Source organism: Panthera uncia, assembly GCF_023721935.1.
Source record: "Panthera uncia isolate 11264 chromosome B3 unlocalized genomic scaffold, Puncia_PCG_1.0 HiC_scaffold_1, whole genome shotgun sequence".
Lineage (NCBI taxonomy): Eukaryota > Metazoa > Chordata > Mammalia > Carnivora > Felidae > Panthera > Panthera uncia.
This window is the reverse complement of record NW_026057582.1, coordinates 102,921,510-102,948,083: the sequence shown is the minus strand read 5'-3', so window position 1 is coordinate 102,948,083 and position 26,574 is coordinate 102,921,510. Positions and strand designations below refer to the sequence as shown.

Below are 26,574 nucleotides of genomic sequence, written 5' to 3'. Positions count from 1 at the left end.
AAGTCCTACGGTCATGAAGAAAATCAGCATGTTTATAGGAAGGTGTCAGGAAGGGAGGCAACATCCATTTATCAGAGTTCCTGCTGGACTGAGAACATCTGTCCCTGTTCAGGATTCTCCTGAATCCCAGGGCATGGCTCCCTCATGCTACCTCTGTTACAATCACACCCATGGAAAGATTAGCCAAGGGGTCTAGGGTGCTGTGATGGCTGCTTCCTCCTGACCTGGGGCAGTTGACTTGCCCCCAAGTCCTGGGGGACAGACATTGTACTGAACTGAAATGAAAATCACCTTATGTGCAGAAGGAAATTTACCCAGCATTCTAAAAGTGCAAAAAACTAGATTCTTTTTTTTTTTTTAATGTTTATTTTTGAGAGAGAGAAAGAGAGACACACAGTGTGAGTGGGGGAGAGGCACAGAGAGAGGAAGGCACAGAATCCGAAGCAGGCTCCAGGCTCCAACCTGTCAGCAAAGAGCCTGATGTTGGGCTTGAACTCACGAACCATGAGATCATGACCTGAGCCGAAGTCGGATGCTTAACCAACTGAGCCACCCAGGCGCCCCCAAAAAACTAGATTCTTAAATGAACATTCTTGAGGCTGAGTTTTTTCAGGAAATAAGGCTAATGCCAGCGGTCCTGGGTGGCTCAGTCGGTTAAGCATCTGACTCTTCATTTTGGCTCAGGTCATGATCTCACGGTTCATGAGTTTGAGCCCCAATTCGGGCTCCATAGTGACAGCGTGGAGCCTGCTTGGGATTCTTTCTCTCTCTCTGGCCTTTCCCTGCATGTGCTCTAAATAAATAAACAAACAAACAAACGAACTTAAAAAAATTTTTTTAAAAGGTTAATGCCAAGTAATTAAGCTAACATTTGTGGTTTTTTCTTTTGTATCATTCTCTATTTTGAGTGAGTTATAGGATGTGTTAAGGGTCACATCACACCCAGACCAATTTTCTACATTGACATCTAAAGTTCTGTAAAATGGTCTGTGTAATAAAATGTTTTTAAAAATAGATTATTTAAATTTCTTGAGGGCATGAATTATATTCATATTGTATCCCTAATGACCACCACAGGGCTTGGCATACATTAGGCACACAGTAATAAATATGTTTGCATTCATTAGTAAATTACAATCTGATGATTAGACTTTAATAATGATAATAATACATTAATGGTACTAATGACATCCTATCTTTCCAAAAATCTCAAAGATAAATTCCTTGACCTGGTTAAGGTTTAAAAGCAGAAGCCAGTTAACACTCCTTATTTGTAACCTTCTATTTCACAAACGGTTGTGCTGTGATGCGGTATTTCTTTCAGGAAATAATAAGTGGGATCACTTCCGTGTTTGACTTTTGAATACATGTACATAGACTTAGATGTGGAATGAGTCCATAGATACCGACTCCTATCTTCCAGTCATTGTAGAATTCCCCTGTCAGCCAGTTGGCCTGTATTAAACATCCCCAGAGATAACACACATAATAATAATCCTGAAACAATGTGTGACCCTGGAGGGCCTACTGAGTCATCAAAGAAGGATTAAGTCATGTTGGTAAATTACAGTTTTTCTGTATATTCATTCACTTAATAAAAACAATTTTTTTTAGCCCCTACAATATATAAAGCAACTCACTAGGTACTGTAAGGGCAGTAAAGAAACTGATACAGACCATCCCTTAAGAAGCCTGTGGTCTTAGAGGAGAGGTGGGGCACACACATAAGTAATTACAATGCTGGGTAAAATTACAACATGCTGGTAATGTGCTGTTGTGTTAATTTACAGTTCTTTCAAAATTAGCTTATTTTTCTTTCAAAACTGGTAGTCTCTAGGTAAGCAGATTCCCCTGTGAATTAGAATGCCCCATCTCCTGACTATTCTGGATAAGCAGCATCTGTGACATCAAGTTTTATTCGCAGTGATCTGCATTGTCTGGGAGCCATGCTTCTTGTTATATAGCAGGACAGGGCCATCCCAGGAAGGTCTTATTGACCAGCACTAAGTCCCTGACGTTGGACATACAATTCACTTGAACTGGATGGGTGAGGAGGATGAATCACAATGACAGGAAGGTGGGTACTTTGGGCAGCAACATAGTAATACAGGGGTCAAGTTGTTAAGTGACAGCCAAAAATGGGGTCAACATAGGCACACAAATTGTCCTTGGCTCGCTGAGTAGCTCCCTCTGAACAGAGAGTGGGTCTGTGGGGGAGAAGGTTGTGGGGGCAGTAGGAGGATTTATCGGTCCACACCCCAGAAGTGACCATTACCTGATGATGTGAGTTGACTCTTTTTTTTCTGATTTGAGATATATTTTTATCTCCATTTAAAAAAAATTTTTAATGTTTATTTATTTCTGAGACAGAGAGAGAGAGAGAGACCATGAGTGGGGGAGGGGCACAGAGAGAGGGAGGCACAGAATCCGAAGCAGGCTCCAGGCTCTGACCAGTAGGCACAGAGCCCGACTTGGGGCTTGAACTCACGAACCGTGAGATCATGACCTGAGCCGAAGTCAGTCGCTCAACTGACTGAGTCACTCAGGTGCCCCTTTATCTCCATTTTAAAAGCAAAAAAAGTAAGGAATTCATTTACACATCCAACATCCCAAGATCATTATGGAAACACATCTTTCATACATTAGGAACGATGCTGTCAGAGAAAGTTGGTCTAAAGCCTTTCTCTGAGCCAAGAATCCAGAATTTAATACGGTAATCACTCATTTTTTTTTTTAAGTTTTATTTATTTATTTGTGAGAGAAAGGGAGAGAAAATGCATACATGAGGGGTGGAGGGGCAGAGAGAGAGGGAGAGAGAGAGAGAGAGAGAGAGAGAATCCCAAGCAGGCTCTGTGCTGTCAGTACAGAGCCCGATGCAGGGCTTGAAATCATGAACCTCAAGATCATGACCTGAGCTGAAATCAAGAGTCAGACGCTTAACTGAGCCACCCAGGCACCCCAATACTGTCATCATTTAAATATACAACAAATTAACATCAAAGTATACACTTATACATTTCCTTATTTACAACTTTTGCCTTCAAAATTGATGATTAAAAATACTTTTTATGTATGGACATAGTTTTTTTTTTTAATTAAATATTGTAAATCATTAAATGAAACAGATGAGTTAACAAGGAAACTCATAATTTTAACTTTTTTGTATGTCAGGCCAGGACTGGGATCATGACTCTGATTCTGAGGGGCATGATGAGGACAGAGGGATCGGTTTTGTCCCCCAGCTCCTTGCAAGTTTGGCTGACCAAAGAGCAGGGCAGCAGACACCCAGTGTCCCAGGGATTCATGCTTCTCTTCTTCCTTCCACTTGGTCCATTTTGGGGAGGCAACAAAAGGGTCATCTATGCTAGGATCACCACCTAGAGCTTTGGTATCTAGCTTTTTATGGGAGCTCAACCTCTCTGGTAAAATATTTAATTATGGAGTTTATTCATTTGATTCTTGGCCCTTATACCTGCCGGAGACCATGCCTACTGCCCAGAATTATCTGTGGGAGGCAAACAGTCAAAACACTTGAAAACAGCTCATGCCTTTTGTGTTTTATAGTTAAGTAGCAATTACTTATGGTATCCAGATTTGTGCAGACTCCAGTATTAACTCAGACTTTTGACTTATTTGTTATATGGCCAGATAGCATTTGTTCTCAAGTCTTAGCAAGAGGGTCCCTTCCCCTGGGGCCCACTCTTTAGAGAACCCTACACTTGCCCTCTTTTGGTCACTATTCCAAATTGGGCAGGGAATCCATAGGCCAGGAGATGTATTCATTCAGAGTCATGCTCCCTTTTCAGAATATACTCCAGATACCCACACCCCAGAATTCTCAGCCGAATGCCCTGCTTCCAGGAATGGTATGGACCTCATCTCCAGATCTATCCTTCTGAGGGTGCACTGTTTCATTGGTGTGGCACCACAGCCATAAGCAATGGCCAAAAGGGGGTGCTAACATGGACAGAGCTTGAACACATGGTCTGGGATCCTCATCGCATGTGTATGATGCCTTCATGATATGGGCCCTGCCTGGGGCGGTTGGGGATGGGGGAAGGAGGGGCGTCGGTCCAGGCCAGGACTGCTCTCCCTAAACCACCACATTCTGGTGTGGAGCTCTGTGGAGCTAAAATATTCTAAATTTCATATCAATTTTTTAGGTCATTATAAATATATATCTGTTAAGGTAGGAAACTTGCTTGTTATCTTCATCTATAATTGTTAAATATTTAGACGTAAGATTTGTGGGCCTCTGTTTTCACTCTTTTCTTTGTTTTTGTTGTTTGTTGTAGTTGTTTTTTTCCCCACTTTTTTGCACTCTAAGCCCCACAAATTATGGGACTAGGACCTCTCTTAGAATAGGTTTGATTTTGGGCTTGTTTAAAATCTTAATACAGGGGCGTCTGGGTGGCTCAGTTGGTTGAGGGTCCAATTTCAGGTTAGGTCATGATCTCACAGTTGGTGAGTTTGAGTCCCACATTGGGCTCTGTGCTGACAGTTCAGAGCCTGAAGCCTGCTTCACATTCTGTGTCTCCCTCTCTCTTCCCCTCCCCTGCTTGTGCTCTGTCTCAAAATTAAATAAACATTAAAAAACATTTTTTTAAATAAAAAATTTTTAAAAAACTGAATACAAAGGATCTGGTAACAGAGGGTTGAAATGTGGGTGGTGGGTGGGCAGCTTTGTCACCAGGTCAAATTGTAGCATGCTCATAAGCCATGTTCCAACTACGTCCCAATGTCCTGGTCCTGCTCCCTGGCCTGATAGGGGAAATTGTGTGTGTGTGTGTGCATGTCTAACATCCACTGGGAATCAGAAGAATATGACTTGGCTGTTTTCAAATAATTCAAGCCCACATTGCTGCTCTGCTCTAGGCTGCTGCTGTATCCCTGCCAAAATGCTCTTCCCAGTTGACTTCTTTAACCTGCTTGGAGTTAAGAGCTGGGCGCCCTGAAGGCCTCTTCCAGGCGAAAAAGAATGAATGAGAAAAAAAGAATTAGGCCAAACTTCCTTGATTGAACCACTTCACTTCGGCAAATCCCTAAGCCTTTCTATCTGTTTTGTAGGGGGTCAAGTGAGTAGACTAATTCGGTCGTACCTTCGAGGACATTGAGTGGCAGGTTTAATTAATGATGACTGTGAATGGGCTTTGTAATGTAAAGTCATACATAAATGAAAGGGGCACTACAACTATTTTTTGCCAAGTCTGGAGTGCGTCCTGCTTTCCATTGCCACAGTTAAGCCTCTAAGTACTGATCACAGACTGCTGCAGACTTCAAGAGTGCAGAAAAGCACAGCGGGGCTCCCATTACCTGAAGCAGAAAGCAGGGTCGGTAATTCAGGTGGAGAACTGGGGCAAGTAATCAGTGCCCATCTCAGATTCCTGGATGGCCGGTGGCACCAATATCCACTGGGTCTAGCCGGTGGCAGATGATGGACTGGTTTCTGCAAGCAAAGTTCAAAAACAGGTGTATCCATTTATTCCTGGAACCATTCTGGAAAGATTCTTGAGCTATCAAGCATCACATCGAGTAGAGAACTCTTCCCAAAGGTCTCCCTTGGACTTCTTCCTATTGTCTCTGCCTCAGTTTGCTGGCTGACAGCTCACACTAGAGGTGTTTTCTTCAGGGACAGTGTTTACTGAAAATATGCAACAAGAATCAAGCCTAATGAGGATGCATTTCTTCCTTTAAAGTCATGTGTCTTATTTATAGGGGTCACATTCCATGGTTCACTTAAACACATGGCTATATGATTTACCAGAAGTCATACTGGCCTTGCTAAGCATTCCACTTTGGAACGGTTGATTACTCTGGCTAACATGGGATTTCTGTGTCTCTTACACTACTCATCTAACAACATTCATACGCAACAAATCCTAACATTTACGTAGTAAGTGAACATGATTGCTCCTTCTCTTAATCTCTGCAAGACTTTATGTTTCTAGGATGGTGTATCATATGTTGTAATTATGTTTATACAACCTCTTATTATTAGATAATCTGGAGCTCCTTTAAAACCCCAAAAGGGTCTTAATCATTGTTACATTGCCCTTTACATCAGTGTCTTCTTTATAGGAGACACAAAAATACACTTAATCAAATACAATGAAAATGAAAAGACCTAATGGGTGATGAAAATGATAGGAAAGCCTAATGTTCATAGGGAGTTTCTTTCTTTCTTTCTTTCTTTCTTTCTTTCTTTCTTTCTTTCTTTCATTCTTTCATTCTGTCTGGGGAGCTTCACTTTCAAATAATTTTTAATTTAATTTAATTTAATTTAATTTATTTTTAATATAATTTACTGTCAGATTGGTTTCCATACAACACCCAGTGCTCCTCCTAGCAAGTGCCCTCCTCAATGCCCATCACCCACTTTCCCTTCCCTCCCACTCCCCATCAACGCTTAGTTTATTCCCAGTTTTTAAGAGTCTCTTATGGTTTTGCTCTCTCCCTCTCTAAACTTATTTTTTTCCATTCCCCTCCCCCATGGTTTTCTGTTAAGTTTCTCAGGATCCACATAAGAGTGAAAACATGTGTTATCTGTCTTTCTCTGTATGGCTTATTTCACTTAGCATAACACTCTCCAGTTCCATCCACGTTGCTACAAAAGGCCATATTTCATCCTTTCTCATTGCCAAGTAGTATTCCATTGTGTACACAAACCACGATTTCTTTATCCATTCATCAGTTGATGGACATTTAGGCTCTTTCCATAATTTGGCTATCATTGAAAGTGCTGCTATAAACATTGGGGTACAAGTGCCCCTATGCGTCAGCACTCCTGTATCCCTTGGGTAAATTTCTAGCAGTACTATTGCTGGGTCATAGGGTAGATCTATTTTTAATTTTTTGAGGAACCCCCACACTGTTTTCCAGAGCGGCTGTCCCAGTTTGCATTCCCACCAACAGTGAGAGAGGGTTCCCGTTTCTCCACATCCTCTCCAGAATCTACAGTCTCCTGATTTATTTTAGCCACTCTGACCGGTGTAAGGTGATATCTCAGTATGATTTTGATTTGTATTTCCCTGATGAGGAGTGACTTTGAGTATTATTTCATGTGTCTGTTGGCCATTTGGATGTCTTCTTTGGAAAAGTGTCTATTCATGTCTTCTGCCCATTTCTTCACCAGATTATTTGTTTTTCGGGTGTGGAGTTTGGTGAGTTCTTTATAGATTTTGGATACTAGCCCTTTGTCCGATATGTCATTTGCAAATATCTTTTCTAAAAATTTCTTGTTGGAATATCTAAGTATATTATATTGGTTAAGATCAAAATTCTTCTGCTACAGCCAGACCTAGGCTTACATCTTAGTTCAAATGACCATTTATGAGTTCTTGGGAATGGTACTTAACAGGCTCTGTGCCTTAGCTTCCTCATCTGTAACATGTGGATGACATTTCATGGAGATGGTGTAAAGATTAAATGAGATTATCCATATAAAGTGCTTAGTGCCATGCCTGACACGAAATAAGCAAGAAGTAACATTCAGATGATATCACTGTCATCACCATTAGAAATTGTAGGGGGAGGAGTCTTGGGTGCTCTCAGAGCCTTAGAGTATTGCCTCCAGATTTCACAGCCTACCCCATAGTTCCCTTAATATGCCTTATAAATATGAAATAGGAAACCACATAGGTTAGAAATTCCAAGTTTTCTGCTTCTAGCTCCTGATTTCAGATTTTACTCTTTAGATACTTTAAGTATGAGTAAGATAGTTCTCATTCAGACATAACGTAAGGGCTATTTAAAAGGCATTTTGTTGGTTGTAAAATATATTGCTAGGCAATGTGGGCCCTTGGAAATGGGCTTAGCTCCAATGTACTTGGTAAGTCTTTAGTTGAAAATGGCATCTCTCCTCAACATGTGGTCTCTAGATCTGATTGTTCTACGTGAACAAAAAAAAAATTTTGCATACATTTACCATCACTTTGCTGAAGTTTGTGGAGAAGGTGTTTTCAGTTAACAAATATGTCCAGCAAATACTCAATGTTTCAGGGAAAAGACAGAACAACACTGAGGCAGCCTGAGGGGAGGATTTAGACCATCAGCTGCCTCACCAAAGGCAGTCGCGACAATGTTTGGAGGGAACAGGCACCTTATGGGGTCTCTCTCCAGCCCATGCCTCCTTTTCTCAGAGCTTCCCTGACCCTCTTGCACAGGGGTGGGCCCCAGGAGTCACTATCACTCCAAATGCTCACAGACTGTTGGAGTACACGCTCGTGACCCAAGCTGAGACAACCAGATTCTCTTGCCAGGGCATCTGGAATTGGGACACAGGCCTTCGGGTCAGTCACTATTGGCCCTGGAAGTAGGACAGCATATAACAAGGGGCTGGCATAGTCACTGTCATGATGTGCCCTGAGAGGCAGAAAAGCTGGGATGTAGGGAGAGGAGGCTGAAAGAGTGTCAGGGAGAAGTAGAGATGAGAAACCAGGTCACTCCTGAGAGAAAAAGGGAGGTGGCAAGAGAAGAGCTGTCTCCATTCCCAAGGCCTCTCAGGGCTTTGTTCTGACCCCCCCTGAGGCCCAGCTGCCCTTCCTGCCCTGGCCCATGTCCAACACACTCTCCACCTTAGCTCAGGCAAGCTTAAGATGTATCTGTTACGTGAAACCCAAGGACTCTTGGCTGAGGGAGTGGTCTGGCAGAGAGAGAGAGAGGCTCAGCCAGGGATTCTGGTTGCACAGGCAGGGTCTGCCTGATGATGCCCACCCTGGTGATCCCATCACAACAGCCTGCCCAAATCGGACATGCACACGAATCATTTTTGCTGACGATAAAACCGAATGGAACAGATTCATGGCTATTCTTGAAACGACGTTCTTAGTCACTTCCTGATGTACTTTCTTGTGTAATAGGGAAGAAAGTGGCATTATGGATGGCACACCCAGAATTTTGTCTAACCCTGAATACTTGTACGGGGGCATATGTAACTGCAGCTGTCACCGGTCAGGAATTTTGCAGGGGAAAAATAAAAACCAGATGGGCACTGGTCGCTTTAACGATCTGTCTGTCCCCATTCTGGCCACTTGACACTCAGCTTTGGCTCTGCCCCAGATCCAGGGGCAAATCCTATCTCTAGGGAAGGTTTCAAGGAGCCCTGTCTCAGGAGTTCAGGAGACACTGTTAGGTTACCCTGTGACTTGTTCTCTCATCAAACTCTGGTTCTGGCCTCTGGGCTTCAGCCTTCACCCAGGGATTGAGTTGGTTAGATTCCCTGTCACAGGACCTGACTCCTTGATTCCTCAGGCTTCAGCCCCTGCCACCATAACCCAGGCAGGACCGTGGCCCCTTCAAAATCAGGACTGTAATTTGCATACACCTATTCTGTGTAGGTAACACACCTGAAACGCAGACCAAGCTGGGGACCTTGCTACCTGCCCTTCATCCTGTGTGACCCTCCCCCACTGCCACTCGGGGTCACTCACACTGTTATTTCCAAAATCTGCCCCCCCACTTTCACTGCTGCCAATAGTCACATTTGCTTCACTTATGAGACACCTTCTTTTGGTACCTGAATCTCTCTAAATTGCCACATCGCTTGTTATTACTCTGAGGGTCCATGGTCCTGCAGCTCTGCTGGCCTGGAAGACCTCTTCCCTATCACTTCAACTGGGCACCAGTCACAATGCCTAGCACTTAACAGGTGACAGGGAAGCAATGTGGTGGAATGAGCATGGGCATCTTGAGCAGACTTAGGTTCAAATGCCTGCTCCTTCACTTACACAAGGTTCTTAATTCCTCTAGAACACAAAAGAATCGTTGAAAGGATTATATGAGATAATGTGTCTGGCAAGATTTCGTAGTTATTTGATAAAATACATCTGCTTTTCTTTCCTGAACTTATATTTTTTAACAGCTTTATTGATAGTCACATATCATACAACCCACTGACAGAGTGCAGTGCAACGGTTTTTATTATATTCACTAGACTTAGGGTTGTTGTTGTTCTTTTTTTTTTCTCTTGAGGGGAGGGGAGAGGGGGAAAGAGGGGGAGGAGGGAGAGAGGGAGAGAGAGAGAGAGAGAGAGAGAGAGACAGAGACAGAGAGAGAGAATCTTAAGCAGGTTCCATGGCCAGCACGGACCCCAATGCGTGGGGCTCGATCTCACAACCATGAGATCATGACCTGAGCTGAAAACAAGAGTTGGTTGCTTAACCGACTGAGCCACCCAAGTGCCCCTAGACTTAGATTTCTTAAAATGCAATTAAAGCATGAGAAATATGAGGCTTAATAACACTTAAAAAGACTTAGGATGTTAGTCAGCCATACGGTTAGGTAAATAAATGGTGCAATGCTATTATGCTGCCAAGAGAACTTATGTGATATTGGACTGTGCCGGTACACATGTGATGATCAGAACAAGACAAGCAATGGTTCCCTGTGATTCAGAGCCGACAATGTGTTCAGTCATTGGGCCTGCTGTAAGAGGGATGTGGGCAAATCGGAGCATGACCAAAGAAACATGAAAAGGGTGATGAGAAACGGCAAATACTCTGATATTCATCCTGGAGAAGTAGATTCTAAGAGGAGGAGACCCTGTCCTTAATTAGCTCAGGGCATTCAGTTGGAAAATGAATGACATGTGTTTCCTGTGTTCCCTTCCTAGGCCTGAAAGTCAAGAGGTGAATTTATTTTATTTTATTTTATTTTTTTTTGTTTATTTATTTTTGAGAGAGAGACAGACAGAGCATGAGTGGGGGAGGGCAGAGAGAGAGGGAGACACAGAATCGGAAGCAGGCTCCAGGCGCTCAGCTGTCAGCAGAGAGTCCTACATGGGGCTTGAACCCACAAACCATGAGATCATGACCTGAGCTGAAGTCAGACACAACCGACTGAGCCAACCAGGCGCCCCATCAATAGGGGAATTTAAAAGCAAGCAAACTTCGACATAAAAGGATTTCCTCTTGAAAATAGGAATGGGTTGGCCCTTCCTAACCTGAAATTCCATATTTAATACGTTGCTACATTATTAGCAAGTCCGAGAGCAATGGCTTATAGAGCTTCTACTCTGTGTAATATGCTGTGCTCAGGTGATAAAATGATCCAGCAGGTCAGCCCTTCTTCATTTAAAGCCAACCATACAGTTTGTGGGTTAGTCTAGTAGTTCATTCTTTCTCCTATTTTTGATTCCTGCTTTTGATGTAAGAGAAAAGGATGCCCCAAAGTGTCGATATGGATATTTTATTAGCAGTTTTGATGATGGTAGAAATATTCCTAGAATAAGACTTTGGCATTACCTGGTCAGGAGGATTATGCTCTCCTCTTCCCGGCTCTGTGTAAAGTGACTTCATTTTAGTTCTTGAAATTGACCACTGTGGAAACATTTAGGGAAGTCAGCAAACACTACAGATCAGCAACATAACTCTCCCCCATCTTCCAGGGTCCCACTGCTTCGAGTCTATGCTACACAATGACTGCAGAGCTGGCACAATTCACAATGACGACAGACCTTCTACTACATTTTTGGACTATGTGTCTCTATGAAAGATATACTTAGGGCCAATGGTATTTAACTTTCACCTAAGGGTGATTTGGAATTTAAGTAGTTTAACAGAGTTAACTAGTTTCAGATGAGTGGAATATTTAGGGGGAAATATTTGGGGAAGATTAGACTCATTCTCAACTGCCTTCTAAGTCACATCTATTTTTCCTAAAACTTGTAATAACCCAGTCTATATATTTAAAGAGTCTATAGGGAGACAGAGCCAGGACTAAGACCCTCTGGAGCTGGCAAGATAAGGCTCTCTGCTGGCCAGTGCTTGTCCTGCATGACAAGTGGCTCCTTGTGCCACCTATTGGACTTTGAAAGAACAGTCTCTCAGGTTTTGATTGAAAGGTAAGACACCAGCAAGTATTTTCTGCAGCTGGAACAAATTCATGGTCTTCCCTAAGTCAGAACTATTCTAAAAAGCTAGAATTTTACAAGTCACTAAGAGGGAAATCATCATCAGCCCGAGATTCACAGAGCCAACTGATTCCTTTGTAATCAACAAGCTCTAGGAATTACAGTTGGCATTGACTGAGCACTTAGTATACTGTGCACTTTACAAGCATTACCTCATTCTGTCTTCATATAACCTTATGAAGCAGACATAAATATTTTCATTTTACAGATAGGGAAACAACACAGTTAAGTGGCTATTAGGCTTAAAAAGTTTCTGCATTGCCTGCCCGTTCTGTATACAGACATTCTGCAAATAGTTGAGTAAGTTTTTAAATGTGAATAAACAGAGCACCATTCTTCTTAATACTCTGAGCCTGCTGACCCATTAGCCTTTTAATCAGCTTTTATCTAATGGGAAAACAGAATGATTTTCATTTATTTTTGCTTGAACATGCCTTCCAAGGGAAGGCTATACTATCTCCATATCACTATATCACTGTAATATCTCATTAACCTTATAATGACTTACACTTACTTTTTCAGTTTCAGAAAACAAGTTAACTTGGGCTTGGCCAGAATTCTGTGGTCGTTCGGTCTTCTCATCACACCAAGTTGAGGCAGAGGAAATACCAAAGGCATGCATCAAGAAGGACCTATAAAGTTATGAGAGAAAAAGAAGGGTTATGGATAAAGCAGAGGGAGAAGAGTTAGTTCTCAAAGAAAAACGATCAAGCCAGTTACATTGAGTAGATGGCACTCTGGACATATTCCTGTGCCTATCATGCTACTAGACAAGTGGGGGAATGACAGCACATCCTGATCTTAAGAAGCCTATGGACTTCTAAGGAAGAGAACACACTCAGAGGAACATGAGAAGCATGAATCTGCAGTACAAGAACTTGCAGAGAAAAACCACACAAGACAGCAGTGGTCATTGAGAAAGGATTAATGTAGGCAGTAAGTGCTGCAGAAAAGGGAAAGGTTACATTTGCATACATTTTTGCTGACCCCAGCATCTTCATAAAATATCTTCACTGTGAGCTGTGGGGAGACAGTGAAGTATGAGAGAACACCTGGCCTCTCAGTAGCTCACTTCTCCCCTGGAGACTCAGGCAGGCGATGAGAGGGTTTGCAGGAAGCAACAGCTGGAGAGACATGGAGACCAAGCACCCGGCCATCAAGGCAGGCAAGATGGTGCTGGCAGGTCTCACCTGGCTACCGAGTCTTGATGTACCAAATATTAATGATTTTTTTTCCCTCTGTATTTGTCCTTCATTCTACCTTTCAGCAGGAGTAGCCTGTAGTTCTTCTGGGCTTTGCTTTTGAAAATTTTGAGCCCTCTGGAGAATGGAGAGTAGTAGTTCTCAACCTTGACTCCTCCTGGAATTACCTGGGGAGTTATAAAAAACACTGCCGCCTGGGTCCCACCTCCATGTGCTCTTAAACTGACCTGGGATGCTCCTCTGGTGATTCTAATGTGCAACCAAGTTTGAGTCCCACTGACTTAAAAGGTTCCTGGACATAGTAAGAGAGAATAAGATCTACTAAAATGGACAAAGCATCTTGGAAAAGGAGGGAAGAGGGGAACTTCCATGTTGCAATCTAGAGAAATAGCCTTGATTTGTTGTCTGGAGTAGTGGGAATCTGGGTTCTGGTTTTCGTAGAGTTCCACAGAGGAGGTAGGAAGGCTCCAGAGAGAATGCCAGTTGGTAAATCTAGGGCAGTGTTTGTAGGTCTGGGATCTGCATGCAAATTGCCAGGCCATCTTGTTAAAATGCAGATTCTGACTCAAGAGGTAGGGGGTGGGGCCTGAGTCTCCATTTCCAGAAAGTTCTTAGGTGATCCCAGTGCTGCCCATAACATGTCAAAGATCTTCATGGCTAGGACTCTAGGCTGTCTCTCTTAAGATTCCCATTTCCATCTGAAGCCACAACCTGTTAAACGTGAAGTGTTCCACAGTCAGGGGCAAAGGACATCCTTCTGTGACCTGGTCTGATTGAGAGCTGAAGGGCAGACAGACCCATCTACAGATCTCCAAAGCCTGGCAGGCTAAAGAGGAGCATACCCTGGCAGGGGATCCCCATGTCAGGGTCCTGGTAGAGTACAAATGGCCCACTCAGAAGAGATGACTGAAGATAGCTTCATGTAGGTATTATTTACAAGGTTGAGGCAGGGTTAACAGAAATGAACAAAAGATGGTGAGATACCATCCCTCAGGCAGAAGAACCAAAAGAGGAGAATGTATTGACTGGAATCCCATAAAAGCTGTAGGAAAGGGACACCTGAAACAACTGTTTCTTTTATTTTTATTTATTTATTTACTTACTGGGGGAGGGGCAGAGAGAGAGAAGGAGAGAGAGAATCTCAAGCAGTCCCCACACTTTCAGCACAGAGCACAACACAGGCTCCTTCTCACAAACCATGAGATCATGACTTGAGCTGAAATCAAGAGTCGGATGCTTAACCAACTGAGCCACACAGGTGTCCCTTTATTTTTATTTTTTAAGAGGCCTCACACCCAGCACAGAGCCTAATGAGGTACCTGAATTCAGGATCATGAGATTAAGACCTGAGCTGAGGGACACCTGCGTGGCTCAGTTGGTTAAGTGTCTGACTTCAGCTTAGGTCATGATCTTATGGTTAGTGAGTTTGAGCCCTGCATTGAAAGCACTGAAGGTGGAGAACCCACTTCAAATCCTCTGTCTCCCTCTCTCTCTGCCCCTCTCCTGCTCACACTCTCTCTCTCCTTCTCTCTCAAAAATAAACATCAAAAAAATAAAAGACCTGAGCTGAGATCAAGAGTCAGACACTTAACCCACTGAGCCCTAGGTGCCCCACAACTGTTTAACTTCGAGAAGCACAGCCACATGAAGAAAATAGCCCACCATGGATAGATCCAGGGGAGTGAATACCCCAATATTTCTCTTCACCCACCTCGTGATTTCCTACTAATACCTCCCATTGGCCCAACTCAAGTAGAAACCAGAGGACAAGAGAACTCAGCAGATGCAGTCCATCAAAGTCAGCTTCCTGGGCACAGAGAAGGGTGAAGGATGGAGAGGAGATCAGATCAGGGGAAACCTAGCACAATCTCCAAGAATGAGGTGAAATGTTCTGCCAGGCCAGACTACTTAGCCTGTTTAGGCTGCTATAACAATATACTCTAGAGTGGGTGGCTAAAATAACAGACATTTATTTCTCACAATTCTGGAGGCTGGCAAGTCCAAGATCAATGGTGTGGGCAGATTTGGAGCCCACTTCCTTGTTCATAGATGGCAGTGTTCTCACTATGTCCTTACATGGTAGAAGGAGTGAGGGAGCTTTCTCAGGCTTCTTTAATAATGGCACTAATTCCATTCATGAGGGCTCCATCCTGATGACCTAACCACCTCTCAGTGTCCTCACCTCTCAGTACCACCACACTGGGAAGTTAGGATCCAACCTATGAATTTCAGGGGGACACAAACATTCAGCCTATAGTACAGCCCAGTGGGGCTCAGCTTCTGTCAGAAATTCAGCTGGCATGGAAGAGAAAATGACAACAGAGTTTGCACCTGAGACTCTTACCCCTTCTAGATGGGAGCTTACCTGAGAGTGTCAAACATCCTCATGAATGACAGGTGAACTTCAACCCCCACAACGGAGCTTTTGGGACAACGATCGTGATCCTGTTGGAGAACTGGTGAGCAGAGAAGAGGCGAGCTTTCAGAAGTTGGTGTTGATTTCAGGAATGTGTTGAGAGTAAGCCACTCAAGCTTTGAATCCTGACAACAGGTGGAGCACAGAGGAAGAGAAAAAGAATACAACCATGTGACAGTTTGCTGATGACACAGATTTCTCTGAGTTTCTCAGAAAAATACTTAGGAAGGCAGGAGTGTGAAGAGTTATCTTTGGGCCCCACCTCGTACCCCGAATTTCTTAAGACAAAACGAATCTCCCACCATCTTTCTGGGAAAAGAAGGGCACAAGCCAGAGGCACGTCCCCACTCCGGGGCAAGTAGGGATCTGACCTATTTAGAACTGGTCTTGGCTAGCCTGAAATTTAGCACCGGTTAAGTTCCTGGCTTAATTGGAACACCTGTGCGCTTTCCCAGTGTCTGAAGTTGACAAAGGGGGAAGGGAGCGGAGACGGCTGCGCACTTGTGAGGCTGGTACTGAACGGGAGATAACAGAAGCACTTTCTCGGACGTGGCCAGGTAGAACCGCTGGGGAGTTCTCAGCAGTACACAGAATTCCAACTGGCACTTTGGGAAGTCAGGTGGGGGCTCCTTCCGCCGGATCCCTGAGAGCAGGCTGCCAAGGCAAAGGGCCTCTGGGTCCCTTAATTGGCCAGCAGTGCAAAGACAGCGGGACATTTTAGGAGATGCTTAGCTTTGGAGGAGGAGGCAGAGTTGTAGCGTCCAGGTCTTTCTGACCTTGAGTTTTATTTCCCATGCAAGTACTGTGTCTCAGAAGTTGAGGGTTTTGACACTGTACGGGGCATTAGTAAGGAATGGAAGCAATAACTAGTCAGAACACTAGAAAGTGTTCTGAGGGGGGCGCCTCCTGGCTCAGTCGGTTAAGCGTCTGACTTCGGCTCAGGTCATGATCTCATGGTTGGAGGAGCCCCACATTGGGCTCTCTGGTGCCAACTTCAGATCCTCTGTCCCCCTCTCTCTGGCCCTCCCCTGCTGGTTCTCTCTCTCTCTCACAAAATAAATAAACTTAAAAAAAAAAAAAGTGTTCTGAGGCCTACTGCATATCAAGTGTCAAAATCAATTCCAGGTTAATTAAAAAGTTAAAGAATGAATACCACAACAAAAGAATTAGAAGAAAGTTTAGCTGATCCTCACATGGCCAAGGCCTGTGAAAACACAAAAGCAAAAAAAAAAAAAAAAAAAAAAAAAGGAAAAACCAAGTTTGAAATAAAAATATACATGCAAAATTAAAAATTTCTGTATAGTTTTCAAATCACCAAAAAAAAATTAAACAGGAACTAATGAGTTGGGAAAACACTTGCAGCATATGTGATTACTGGTTAATGTCATTAACACAGAAAGGAAGAAATGGATGATCACCTCAATGGAAATATGTGAACTGCCAATAAGCACTGGAAAATATTAATTAAATAACAGTGAAATATGATAAAATATCATACAGTTCTTCAGGATTGACTGAGATAGGGAAAAACATAATATCCAGTATTGCCAAGGGTAAAAGAAAGGGGCATCTCAAATATATATAACTGGAATGTAAATTGGTTTGATTTTTCTGGAGGGTAATTGATAGTTTATATTATTATTATTTTTAAATGTTTATTTACTTTTGAGAGAGAGAGAGCATGTGCACACAAGTGGGGGAGGGACAAAGAGACAGGGGGATAGAGGATCCCAAGCAGGCTCTGTGCTGATGACACTTTAGGTGCTGACAGCACTGAGCCCCATGTGGGCTCATGAAGTCATGAACTGCAAGAAGTCATAACCTGAGCCAAAGTCGGATGCTCAGTTGACTGAGCACTCAGGGGCCCCAGTAGTTTATATTATACACCTTACAATGTGCATAACTTAAAAAAATTATTTTAAATGTTTATTTATTTATGAGAGAGAGGGAAAGACACAGAGTGAGAATGGGGGAGGGGCAGAGAGAGAGGGAGACACAGAATGTGAAGTAGGCTCCAGGCTCTGAGCTGTCAGCACAGAGCCTGATGCGGGACTTGAACTCACGATCCGTGAGATCGCGACCTGAGCCGAAGCTGGACGCTTAACCAAGTGAGCCACCCAGGCTCCCCAAAATGTGCATAACTTGACTCAGCAGTTTGTCCTCTAGGAATTTATCTTAAGGAGATAATCAAGGACGTGTACAGAGACTTACCTACAAGAATGTTTACGACAGTGTTATTTTAACAATGACAAATTCTGAGGAGGGAGTACTGAATGTTAAGATTTGACAGAAATGGGGAGCAGCTACATTGGTCTTCATTATTGTATTAGTTTCCTACTGGAACAAAAAACCGTAAAGTTAGTGGCTTAAAACAACGTACATTTTTTAAGTCACAGTTCTGTAGTTCAAAGTCCGACTTGGGTCTCACTGGGTTAAAACTGAGGTGCTGGCAGGACCGTGTTCCTTCTGGAGACTCCAGGGCAGTGTCCATTTCCAGCTTCTAGAGGCTGCCCGCATTCCCTGGCTCAGGCTCCCCTTCTTCCATTTTCAAATCCAGCAACACAGCATCCCTCACACCTTTCTTTCATCACCGCATCTCTTTCCCTGACTCTTTGTCTGTTTTCCTCTTCCACTTTTAAGGACCTTGTGATCACATCGGGCCTACACAGACAATGCTCCTAGTTAGCTAATTAGCAAGCTTAATTCCAGTTGTCATGTAACCATAGGTCCTGGGGATTAATGCTGAAGTCTTTGGGGGTCATTATTCTGCCTACACTACTGTATTATAGTTCCATATACTTATCTTCATAAAATGGTATTTTGTAATATTTCAAAATCCTAAATTCAACGTCCACTTTTGTGTATGGATGAAAGGAGGCTATATATTGATAGTATGAATGCAGTGTGCACATTAAAAGTCATAATGTGGGGGCGCCTGGGTGGCTCAGTTGGTTAAGTGTCCGACTTCAGCTCAGGTCATGATCTCACAGTCTGTGAGTTCGAGCCCTGTGTCAGGCTCTGTGCTGACAGCTCAGAGCCTGGAGCCTGCTTCAGATTCTGTGTCTCCCTCTCTCTCTGCCCCTTCCCCACTCATGCTCTGTCTCTCTCTGTCTCAAAAATAAATAAAAATATTAAAAAAAAAGTCATAATGTGGGAAAACATGTAACACGGAGCAATGTTCATTATATAATGAATGGGGGAAAATAAAGTCTACAAAAGAATATGCACAAGATAACAATTATGTAAAACCCAAACCCCAAGTGTATTACTGTTTACTATGCAAGTAAATAAAAAATGTTGGGAAGGTCAAAATGTCAATAATGTTTGTCTCTGGATGGTCATTTTAATTTTCTTCAATTTTTCTCCATTTGCCAAAATGTGTGAAATAAAAGGTGATTGACAATGTTATCTAGCACATTTTTCTCCTTGGTATCCTTTTAATTACACTTGCTCACATCCATCCCTCAAGTTCATCCTCATCAAAAATACTTCAGTTCAAAGGGGCACATGCACCCCAATGTTTATGGCAGCGCTATGAACAATAGCCAAAATATGGAAAAAGCCCAAATGTCCATGACTGATGAATGGATAAAGAAGGTGTGGTATATACATACAATGGAATACCACTCAGCGATGAAAAAGAATGAAACCTTGCCATTTGTAACAAGTGGATGGAACTAGAGGGTATTATGCTAAGTGAGGTAAGTCAAGCAGAGACAGATATGTAATTTCCCTGATATGTGTATTTTGAAAAACTCAACAGATGAACAGAGAGGGAGGCAAACCATAAGAGGCTTTTAAATACTGAGAACAAACTGAGGGTTTGGCGGGGGGGGGGGGGGGGGGGGGGGGGGGGGGGGGGGCGGGTAGGTTAAATGGGTGATGGGCATTAAGGAGGGCACTTTTCGCTGGGGAGGTGGGGAGACACCTGGGTGGATCAGTCAGTTAAACATCCGACCCTTGGTTTTGGCTCTGGTCACGATCTCAAGGTTTGGTGAGTTCAAGCCCCATGCTGGGCTCCATGCTAACAGTGCAGAGCCTGCCTGGTATTCTCTGCCTCCCTCTCTCTCTGCCCCTCCCCCACCTACACTATCTGTCTCTCTCAAAATAAATAAACCTAAAAAAAATTAAAGAAAAAAAAGGCAGGCACTTTCCTGGATGAGCACTGAGTGTCATATGTAAAAGATGAATCACTTGGTTCTACTTCTGAGGCCAAGACTACACTGTACATTAACTAACTTAAATATAAATAAAAAGAAAAAAAAAAAACCCACCACATTTCAAGTCTGGCTCTCAGTGACACCATTTTTTTCAGGCCCCAGTTGTTCGCGGAGGCAGGAAGGAACCATGCGGTGAACTAAGCCTGGCAGCGAATCCTGCTTCTTAAAAACTTCAGGGCGAAGCTAACCCAAGGCACAGCCGCATCCCACAAAGAACTTAACGGGTACCTTGGAAGGTGGATGCTCAAGTATAGGAACCCTTCATAATTTCTCCAACACGGGTTAACGGTTTCGATTGACGCTACTATTTTTTAAAAAAACAGAGAACGGCGGCGACAGCCGGGGACCTGGCGGCCAGGACCGTGGCGGGGACCACCCACAGCGCCCGCCGGGTTCCCCTACGCCGCGGGGCTCAGGCGGCCGTCAGCGTTCCCCCTCCGCGGCCTAAGCCCCAGGTGGTTTCCCAGCCGGACACACCGCCTGAGCCTCACTCCGGGCACCGCTGGCTCGACGCGGAGCCCTACGGCCGGCGGCCCTGGCCCAGGAGCCCGCGAGGGTGGTGCGGTTCGGGCGTTCGGCACGAGGGGAACCTCAGGGCCTCTCCCGCAGCCCCTGATCGGCTGACCCGGCCGAAGCCGACCCCCACCACCGAGAGGAGCGCCTAGAGCGGACCGGCCCGCCGGTCCCGACGCTCCGCTCCGCCCAGCCGCCTCTATCCCGGAAGTTGATGCAGCTCGCCAGATCGCGTGCTGCTCGTTAGGGGTGTCGCCTTAGAGATCGGGACTGGCTGGGATTGCGAAAGGATCAACATGCCTGTGAGTTGTTTACTTTCTGGCTTTCCGTTTATTTCGGGCTTCTCTGTCTAGGGGTCCTGGGGGCGGGTTAGCCCGACGCTTCCGCGGGCCCGGGGGTCCCTGCCGAACGCATTTCAGGGGCGCGGATCGCGCAGCTCCTCCGCGCGTGGCGGACTTGTTGGGACTTGCCTGGACGGCGCGGCGTGTCGGGCCCTGCCTGGGCGTGGAGCGGGAGGACCCGGGGCCGCCCAGTGCTTAGGTCTCGAGTCCCTAGCTAGAGGGACACAGCTTCTCGGTAACACTCAGCCTTCTTGGGTTTGGGTGGGCGCTCGCGAGACTGTAGTCTTTGGAGTCTTTCTGCTCTCCTTGTGCTTGGTGGTTCTCTCCTCGTCTCGGAAGCGATTTTCTGTTGGTTTCCTTTTTCAAAACTGTCTTCGCAGTTACCTTACTTGTTAACTGCATCAAGGACAGTCAGGCTTCAGCCGCTCAGAGTTCCTGTCAGATCAGATGTTGAACCCCGGGGGCAGAAGTCACCCCCGGGTTGGCACCCTCCGGTCTACCTCAGCGATTTCTACTTTCAGCGGGTGCACGGTTGGGGTCAAGTTCTTACTTAGCACCACAGTGTTGTTTTTATCGGAGACTGTTACTCAGCGGACTAAAGAAGAACGAGATTAACCTTACCATATGCTTCTTGATCGTCCTAGACCTTTACCGGGACGTAGAGAACGCAAGCATTATAAAAAGTATGGATTAAAGTTAACAGGCTAAAAAAATAACAAGTATCTGACATGTTGCGTCGGCTGAGTATGACTTTTATTCCCTTTTTTGCGTGTGTATTTTAAGTGTGGTTAAATCTGCCACCATTGTGGATTCCTTCTGGGAATAATAATACGTTTTTTTTATTCAGTTGGCTAGAGATTTACTCCACCCGTCCTTGGAAGAGGAAAAGAAAAAACATAAGAAGAAACGTCTAGTTCAAAGCCCAAATTCCTATTTTATGGATGTAAAATGCCCAGGTAAAATTTCAGATCTTAATTCCTTTCTCAAGGAAAATTTCTGAAGGGATTGCTAATGTGGTGTGTATGTTTAGATCCCTTAGGACCCTTTGTTGACTAGCAGTGGGATTACAGAATTGGAATGTCAAAAGGGACAGTCTCCTAGTAAACTATTCAAACCACGGGAGAAAGATTTGGGGGCGGGGGTGGTGAAGAGGAGACTCCAAAGGGGCTATGACATTTGACTTACTAAGTGTTAAGCTATGCAGATGGTTAGTTTTCTTGAAACTAATCATGAAAAGTATGTTGATTCTTCAATGTAAAGCTGTGCTGCCCAGAGTGGTGGCCATTAGCCATAGGCAGCTACTGAGCACTGGAAATGTGGCCAAAATGGGAAATACTCCTTAAGTGTAAAATGTACACCTGATTTTTAAGATGTAGCACATATACACACAAAAACCATATTGATTACATGTTGCAATGGTAATAATATTTTGGAAATACTGAGTTCAATAAAATATATTACTAACTTCACCTGTTGGCTTTTAAAAACATTTTTTATGTGACGTTAAATATGTGGCTTGCTGTTGCAAACATTAAAGTCTTAATCTTTTACAAAGTCTTTGCTAGAAATATGTTGAACAGTATGCTTTATTTTCTTCTGCTTTTCGCTTTCAATTTGCCCTTTTTCTAGGTTGCTACAAGATTACCACGGTTTTCAGCCATGCTCAGACGGTGGTTCTTTGTGTAGGCTGTTCAACAGTGTTGTGCCAGCCAACGGGAGGAAAGGCCAGACTCACAGAAGGTATGTCATTTGGCCGTTTCTAACCCAGTGATGAGATTTTATGATTATAAATGTCTTCCTTTGCTAAAAACCAGTTTAAAAGAAATCTTAAATTCATTATTACCAAAATAGTTGTATCTTTCATTGTATGCTCTTTCAGTAAAGAGTACCCTGCTCAGATGGCTAAGTTTATATTCTTGACTTTGTAAAGAACTCATGTAACTATTATTTTTCTTAGTTTGGAACACCTAATTCTGTTATAGTCATTTAGTTTGTTTAACTTGGAATATTAAACATAAGTCAAAATGGAGCCAAACAATAACTATATACAATAGGACATACAGATTTTTAAAACCATAGAATTTTAAAAATTCCATCATAAATATTTTGTTTCATATATAGTTGACGCATTTGACTGAAGACAGTTTTCATCATTGCTGGCTAAGCAACAGAAAACTAATGTATAAATTAAAATGCCAGAGGTTTTGATTTGTGAGTACCTGCTTAATTAAACATCTCATTTAAAAATTTTTATTTATTCATCTACTTATTAAAGACTTTATTTTTAAGTAATCTCTACCTCCAGTGTGAGGCTCAAACTTACAGCCCTGAGATCAAGTCACATGCTCTACTGACTGAGGCAGCCGGGTGCCCCTAAAAATCCCGTCTGAGTTGCTCTTTCACTTTTGTGCACCAAGAAAAAAAAGAGTAATTATGAATATTGTTTTCCATAGTAGTACTTACAGATTTATAGTTCCATAATTATATTTGAAATTTGCTTGTGATATTTTGGGGAGTTGTGAATTCCACATTGTTCTCACCAGAAGAGTTATAAGTAGTTTGGGAACTGATCTAAAATCTATTTTGTGTGAGCTGGTGAGATCTAAGTATGAGGTCAGCATACGATATTTAAGTGTAGTGTTGCTCTCAAAAGTATACTTGCAAGAGTTTTTAAACCTTTATATCATGCCATGATCTTGGAGTTTTGTGCCCATGTGCTGATGGATGATTAATAGGGTATTAGAGTTTTCCTAGCAGACTTGAAGAGCATCCTAATCAAAATTAGTTTCTTGGGAAAGTGATTCAAAATAATTCCTAAAAACTAAGATTGTATTTTCTCATAGCTGGCGTTAAAGTTTTACCTGTTGAATTTAGGCTCATGGTCTTATGTAGACTCCAACATAGCATTTGAGAAACAGGAATAATAGTTATAGTCACATCAGAATAAATTCAAATGTACAAGATTTATTATAATAAAGTTCTAGTATAAAAGGATAAATAACATATATATGAATGTTAATCTAATATTCCTAAAACTTTGTTTTTTTTTTAACTTAAAAAGTACTTTTTGTCATTAAAACCATACTAGAGGTAGAGTACACTTGTTTAACATGCTCTTGTGATTCCTTTGCAGGGTGTTCATTTAGAAGAAAGCAACACTAATGATCACACAACCTCTTGAATTTGTGTTCTATCGCAGAAAGCCTTATCAGTTCAATAATTCCGGTTAATCTACCAAGATAATGTAATTATGTTTAATTTTGTAAGGTATACAACAGTCATCTCCTATTTTGGTGTCAGTTTTTCAATAAAGTTTTGATTATGGGCAAATTCCCCTTTTTCTTTTTTTTAAAGTATGTGTGAATATGCTATATGTTTATATGTATACTGTGTCTGTGAATTTGGTATAAACATTTTAAGAAGTGTATTCTGATTAGTTTGTCTCATTTCAAGACTGGAAACCCTAAATATTTGATTTTCAGCCCTTTTCCAAATTGCTGTCAGTGGGCTAAATAATTAAAAAATGGAAAGAAGTCCATTATTTGTTAATTCTAAAAATAGTTTGCTATTGCAACTATGGAAACACATTTACAGAAGTACATATTTAATGCTGTAACAATCAGAATAATTACAGAGTAATTATAATGTAATGGTTTGTGTTTTTGTGGCCCTAACATGCTGCATAATTTAGTAGAATAACTGCAGCTGGGGTCTGAGCTATAGGAAGCTCCTTTTGGGGTAGGAAATTTGAGAGGAGACATCAGGAGTAGCATGATTTACCCCAGGATGTCCTGGTTGGGAATGGTAGATGGCATGGAATTCTCTGATCCAGACACATGAGCACCCCTGATTACAGATGTGTGTTGAGTGGCTCTGGTGTCTCCTTGTCATTTTGATAGTTTATGGAGTGATCCTAGGGAGCTAGGAAGTGGAGTGTATCTCCCTCTGGCCACATTGGACTGCTTGTATTTGATGTGTTATCTTTAAAATAGGCACTTAAGATGGGCCTTTGCTATCAAGAGATGTTTCTATATATTCACCCCCCAATCTGGAAGGCTGATCCTTAAACATATTCATATACAAGAGGAATGTGGCACAAGAACTGAAAAACTTGGGGCACCTGGGTGGCTCAACCTTTTGAGCGTCTGACTCTTGATTTCTGCTCAGGTCACGATCTCAGGGTCTTGGGATTGAGCACTGCATTGCCCTCTGCATTAGTCTCCATGCTGAGTATGAAGCCTGCTTGAGATTCTCTCTCTCTCCCTCTGCTTGCTCTCCCCTGCTTGCCCTCTCTCTCTCTCAAAAAACAAAAAAAACTGAAGAACTATCCAAAGTTTGGAATGTCTTTAATATATGGAGAAGTAAATAACCCAAACGTTTCCAAACTTGCTTGGTTTATGGTATCTTTAGAGTCTCAGTAATTTTTTCAGAGTTCCTTGGCCAAAACAAAACAAAACAAAACCTAACAGTTAACATTAAGTAGTTAGGTTCTAATACATGTAAATTAAAAACAAAAGTGGTATTTTTTATCTCATTCTTAAATGACCACATTAGTAATCGAATGGGTGTCCCTTTTGGGCACTGCACGGTTTCTCAAAATTGGGATCAGACTAGACAACTGCCGTCTCCTTTCTTCCACACTGATTTTTGCGTAGTACTTGCTTTTTATCACAGCAATGACCCAAAACCCAGCTTCGCAAAGATATGACATCATCAGGGGTGCCTGAGGACCTCAGTTGGTTAAGCATCTGACTCTTGATTTTGGCTGGGGTCCTGATCTCATGGTTCTTGAGATCGAGCCCTACATTGGGCATTAGGCTCTGCACTGACAGCGTGGAGCCTGCTTGGTGTTCTGTCTCCCTTTCTCTGTCCCTCCCCTGCTCAGCTCTCTCTCAAAGTAAACATGGAAGAAAAAAAAGATCTGATACATCGGAAGGAATGTGGTGTCACATATTAACTACCTGGAACTACAAGTTGGCATGGTATCCAAAAGATATCCAGTATCAAAGCTTTTCTTGTGCCTCAACTCACCTCAGCTTGCACAGTTCAGGAAACTTGGCCCCATGGAGAGCCAGTGGGGATGGCAGCCTATTGAAATGGAAAGGAGCAAAACCTGTGATATCTAATCTAGAGGGCAAATCCCTGAAAATTTCCTTGGAAATAGTACTGAAAGAAAGGGTTTGTACTTCGAAAAACATATCCAAGGATTAAGTTATGGAGATACTTGGCACTGGGAAGTGAATGGTGTATTGACTTTTACTTCATTATTAATCCAAACAGTATTCCTGGGTTTGAAAAATATGCAATAGAACACTAGGACTTTTACAAATGTCAGAGTCTGCCAATAGACCTTGTCATTTAGCCAATAGACCTTGTTATTTACTGAATGCTTTTCTTTAATACTCTTATATTGACATTTTTTTAAAATGTAAACTTTTTAAAAAAGGTTTTAAGTAATCTACACCAAACATGGGGCTCAAACTTAAAACCCTGAGATCAAGAGTCACATGCTCTAAGGCCTGAGCCAGCCAGGTACCCCAGATGTAAACAGATTTTTAAAGGAAAACTTTCCTCTCTTCTCTAAATAGAAAATCCAGTTACATAAAGATAACAAAATAAAATGGATTCTTGGCTCTGACCTGGTCAGATGACAAATGGTTTCTTACCTGGTGGCGCCTGCAAATCATCCAAACAAGTTCTTGTTCTTATCCTTGTTCTTGTCCTTGTTCTTCTTCATACGATGTATATAGAACTCAATGTTGAACAGTGAACATTTCATTCAACACGAAACTCAGTGTTTTTTAGTATATCCACAAGTTGTACAGCCATCACATAGTCTAATCCCAGACTATTTCCTTAGTTCATGAAGAAACTCCATATTCATTAGCATTCACTCCCCATTCCTTCTTTCTCCCAGTTCCTGGCAAACACTAATATATTTTCTATCTCCATGGATTTGCCTATTCTGGACACT

At 42.7% G+C, this 26,574-nt stretch overlaps 2 protein-coding genes across 4 annotated transcripts in view; one reads left to right on the top strand and one right to left on the bottom strand.

The window, feature by feature from the left end:
- TPM1 (tropomyosin 1) overlaps window positions 1-26,574 on the bottom strand; it is a 186,793-nt gene that overhangs the window by 51,021 nt on the left and 109,198 nt on the right. The gene's annotated exons all lie outside the window — the stretch shown is intronic.
- RPS27L (ribosomal protein S27 like) lies at window positions 20,485-23,930 on the top strand. 2 transcript variants are annotated; one of them, XR_007453844.1, is made up of 5 exons: window positions 20,485-20,561; window positions 21,448-21,556; window positions 22,230-22,340; window positions 22,722-22,811; window positions 23,734-23,930. XR_007453844.1 is itself a non-coding variant. In XM_049613761.1 (4 exons), exons 1-4 carry the CDS (start codon window positions 20,556-20,558, stop codon window positions 23,760-23,762), a joined length of 255 nt encoding a protein of 84 aa, XP_049469718.1. In that variant the 5' UTR covers window positions 20,541-20,555; the 3' UTR covers window positions 23,763-23,930. The 2 variants fall into 2 exon arrangements, 1 of the variants encoding a protein (XP_049469718.1); XM_049613761.1 differs by lacking the exon at window positions 22,722-22,811 and having other exon boundaries at window positions 20,541-20,561.

Excerpts from the sequence above, each read along its gene's own strand:
- RPS27L (XM_049613761.1), top strand. Across the intron at positions 21,557-22,229 it reads TATGGATGTAAAATGCCCAG|GTTGCTACAAGATTACCACG; the intron begins GTAAAATTTCAG and ends CCCTTTTTCTAG. Across the intron at positions 22,341-23,733 it reads AAAGGCCAGACTCACAGAAG|GGTGTTCATTTAGAAGAAAG; the intron begins GTATGTCATTTG and ends ATTCCTTTGCAG.